At 44.6% G+C, this 4,327-nt stretch overlaps 1 protein-coding gene across 1 annotated transcript; it reads left to right on the plus strand.

The window, feature by feature from the left end:
* Positions 1-1,083: 1,083 nt before the first annotated feature.
* LOC101674212 (capping protein, Arp2/3 and myosin-I linker protein 2-like) lies at positions 1,084-1,913 on the plus strand. Its single transcript, XM_013046741.2, has one exon. It carries the CDS (start codon positions 1,374-1,376, stop codon positions 1,911-1,913), a length of 540 nt encoding a protein of 179 aa, XP_012902195.2. The 5' UTR covers positions 1,084-1,373.
* The last annotated feature ends 2,414 nt before the right edge of the window (positions 1,914-4,327 follow it).

Below are 4,327 nucleotides of genomic sequence, written 5' to 3' on the forward strand. Positions count from 1 at the left end.
TTTCCTTTATAGCAATTATTTTTCTGTTTTCTTGTTGGCTCTGTAGATCTCCTTCACTAATATATAATAAGGTCCTTGCCCGGAGTACACTACTGAACTCCAAGTTTTAGCAATGTTACCTAATATAAACTCTTTCTTGTTTTGTTCTGTTTTAACTCTTGTTAACAAACAGTGTAATATTAGCTTCTGGAGTAGAATTCAATGATCTATCACTTACACATAACAGCCAGTGCTCATCACAACAAGTGCCCTCTTTAATACCCATCACCCACCTAATAAAAGTATTTAATCAACACAGTAAAGGGATTTCTATTTTAAAAAGAAAGTTGGAAGGGGAGGTGAATCACGAGAGACTATGGACTCCGAAAAACAATCTGAGGGGGTTGAAGGGGCGGGATTGGGAGGTTGGGGGAACCAGGTGGTGGGTATTAGAGAGGGCACGGATTGCATGGAGCACAGGGTGTGGTGCAAAAACAATGAATACTGTTATGCTGAAAATAAATTTTAAAAAATTAAAAAAAAATAAAACAAGGCACCTGGTGGCTCATTTGTTAAGTGTCTGCCTTTGGCTCAGGTCATGATCTCAGGGTCCCAGGATGGAGTCCTCTGTCAGGCTTCCTGTTCAGTGGGAAATCTGCTTCTCCCTCTGCCCCTATGCTCATGATCAAAAGAACGGAAAAAAAGAGAAGAGAAGAGAAAAGAAAAATTGTTCAGGAGAAAAGTTGTGCTTCTTGCCTAGAATTTTATAATTGAAGAGTGCTAAAGCCATAATTTGAATACATTTTACTTAAAGTAGGTATTCTATAATAGATATCTGCTCCACAGATTTTTAGTTTGGTTGTTCCTAAGATCAACACTCTGCAAACTCTAATCCTGCCCCAAATTAAAACCACTATCATGGGTGACTACATTACTTGGTCTTCCTATCCCTTTGTTAGTAAGCAAGTCAAGTTTCCATTCCTAAGGGAGAGACCAGCCCTGGGGCAGCTCCACACACTCGGAAGGCTACACTCGGAGACCTGTTGCGTCCACCAGCCCGTCCCCGCCATGTTAAGGAGTCTGGTGGGGCTGAGGGGGGCACCAGCAGCCCTGACCCTGTCCGTAGGAGCTGGCCTCACTACACTCGGGAAAGCAAAGCCTATTCCATGATACTCCTACCTGCTGAGGAGGAGGAGGAGGAAACCCTGGGTACTAGACCTGACAAGCGACGGCCCCTGGAGAGGGGGGAGACAGAGCTGGCCCCATCCTTTGAACAGCGGGTACAAGTGATGCTCCAGAGGATTGGCATGAGCAGAGGCAGCGGGAGTGCCGAAGGCAAGAGGAAGCAAAGCAAGGACCGAGAGATCTAGAAGGCTGGCTCGGATGGTGATATTATGGACAGCTCCGCCGAGGCCCCTCCCATCTCGATCAAGTCCCGCACCCACTCTGTGTCCGCTGACCCCTCGTGCAGACCTAGTCCAGGAGGCCAAGGGCTTGAGTCTACTAGCTGTAAGACACTGGGGCAGCAGCTGTATGCAGAGCTCAGGGGCCGTGGTTGGGGCCAACAGGATGGTCCTGGGCCCCCCTCTCCTTGTCCCAGCCCCAGCCCGCAAAGAGTCAGCCCCTCCCCAGAGAGCCTGGGTCTCCTGGAGGACCCTTGCTTGGGCCCCAGGAATGAAGATGGCCAGCTGAGGCCTCGGCCTCTCTCAGCAGGGCGACGAGCAGTGTCTGTGCATGAGGACCAGCTCCAGGCCCCTGTTGAACGGCCCCTCCGGCTACAGCGCTCCCCTGTCCTCAAGCGGAGACCAAAGCTTGAGGCACCTTCATCTCCAAGCCTAGGATCTGGCCTTGGAGCCCAACCTCTGCCCCCACAGTCTGAGCCAAACCCATCCTCCCCAGCCACAGACCAAAGAGGCGGCGGCCCCAACTCCTGACCCTCTCCTTTTCCTGCCGCATGAGATTATTTTATTAAAAAACTCAAAGGAAAAAAAAAAAAAAAACACCATTTTCTGTTCCTCAATATATATTCCTTTTAAACTAGGGCAGTATCAACCTAGCAGTTCTTTTGCCAAATCCTGCAGATATATTTTGTTTGGCCAACATAGTAGTCTTTTAAAGGATTGAATTTCAAGGTCTTAAGATTGAGTGAGCACTCACCAGTCTCACAGAGTTTAGGTCCCTCCCTACCGCCTCATACTGGACTTCTTGACACATTTATTTTATTAAAAAAAAATAGCAGAAATGCTGGCAGCAAAGCAAGATTAACTGGTTCTGGGTCTCTCATACTGCGGATGGAAATGAAAGTTTTACAGCTGCTTGGGAAGGCAATCCAGCAGCATTTTTTAACTATAAGCCTATAATCCTCAATAATTTGGTGAATTTGTCATTTTAAAATTTGGCTTCCAGCAAATTGATTTGATTAATTGGCTTCTTTCCAGAATTCAGTAATGTTAGATATTGTTTTCATTTGAATTTTTAATTGCTGGTTGTGGTGAATGCTGTGGTGTACTGCCTAGATACCCCTTTAGGACCACGGCACTTATTTTCCCGGCTGCTAGTACTGTTGGCTGCTGAAATGCTCACAGCTGCAATCTTCTCTGAGAATTGCCCTTGGCCTAAAAAGTTGCCTCCCTCAAGGTTATGTATCTTGCCCAAAGGTAGCAGCATCCAGCCACTGATTGGTACAAGATTACAAAGGCCCAGGCCCCTAGCCTCAGTTTTGGAAAATTCTGAAGGGCCATCCCAGCTCCAGAGCTTCTGGTGGGATCAGATGAGGAATCTGTTGCAACTTTATTGCAATTCACCTCCGTCCTTTGTTCGGCCGACCCCCACATTTCCCTTAACCCTTGCAGGTGTTGTTTCCCACTACAATCCCAGCCAACCTCCTGAATCCAGATTTCCCTCTTTGTAAGAATCTATTATTCAGAAACCCAATATAACACATTAGTGCTACTGAATAACATTTTTTTTTTTTTTTTTTTTTTTTTTTTTTTTTTTAATTTTTTATTTTTTATAAACATATATTTTTATCCCCAGGGGTACAGGTCTGTGAATCACCAGGTTTACACACTTCACAGCACTCACCAAATCACATACCCTCCCCAATGTCCATAATCCCACCCCCTTCTCCCAAACCCCCTCCCCCCAAGATGGGATTGGGAGGGAGACAAACCATAAGTGACTCTTAATCTCACAACAAACTGAATAACATTTTTAAAGAAAAGCAAGTCTAAATGTTTTGCAAAATGCAAAATTAATACATCCTCTCATCTGCTGAAAAATATAAAATGCCACTCACCCTCTGCCACAGAAGTAAGAGTCTTAATACCTAGATAAATACACAAAAAAATGATTTATTGTAGTTTTGCTCCTGATATCCCAAAGCTAGGAATGACTTTCCACTCTCCAAATAAAGGAGCTAACTAAATGATTTAGCATGCACTAACACCATAGAGTATTATGGAGTATTTTTAAAAACAGTGAATTGGAGCAATATTGGTTGACTTAGTAGGATGTTTTGAGGTTTTCTCTGAGTAAGAGAAACAAAGATGCAAAGGTGTGTGTGTTAAAGGTGTGTACAAGTATATGTATATGAATACTTTTGTGAATGTAGAGAAAAGTAGAGCATTAATGTGGGTTTTGTGGTGGGAATATATAGATACGTTTTGTTGTCTCACAAACTGAAAAAAGCACATTCCATTTGCAATTTGAGAATTAGCTGATGAAGAAAAGTTTCAATTAAACTGAAGTTTAAGTTCAGGAGAGGAAGATGGTAGCAGAATAGAAGGACCCTACGCTTGTCTAGTCCCAGAAACAGAGCTATGTAATAATCAGATCATCCTAAATACCCCAGAAATTGACCTGAAAACTGTCAGAACAGACTCCACAACTAAAGGGAAAGAAGAGGCCACACTGAAGAAGGTAGGAAGTTTTGAGACAAGGTTTAGGGGAGAAATGGGTCATGGGTGCTATCGGGGGGAGGGATTTATGGTTGTAGAGAAGGAGCAGTGAGAGAGCGGGAAGGAGAGAGAGGAGCACACAGGGGGACTCACAAGGAGAATGTTTCCCGAAAGTCACTGGCTTAAAAAACGTGAAAGGCTGAATTTTGTGAGCTCGTGCAACCAGTGGAGCTTAAAGCCTGGAGTTTTAAGATAGAGCTCACAGGACACTGTGTTGCTTCTAGAGAGAAGGCAAGCAAACAACACAGGGGAAGACTTTGGAAATAGCCATCTGAAGAGTGCCTGGGGCACACAAGGGGAGAATTATTTGCTCCTAGAACACATCCCCGAGAGGCATTGTTCACCTCAAATGCCTCTCCAGGAACAAAGGAGCCGGCTGGCAAATATTT

This window comes from Mustela putorius, unplaced genomic scaffold, assembly GCF_011764305.1.
Source record: "Mustela putorius furo isolate JIRA1106 unplaced genomic scaffold, ASM1176430v1.1 tig00003899_pilon_pilon_pilon, whole genome shotgun sequence".
NCBI classification, from domain to species: Eukaryota; Metazoa; Chordata; class Mammalia; order Carnivora; family Mustelidae; genus Mustela; species Mustela putorius.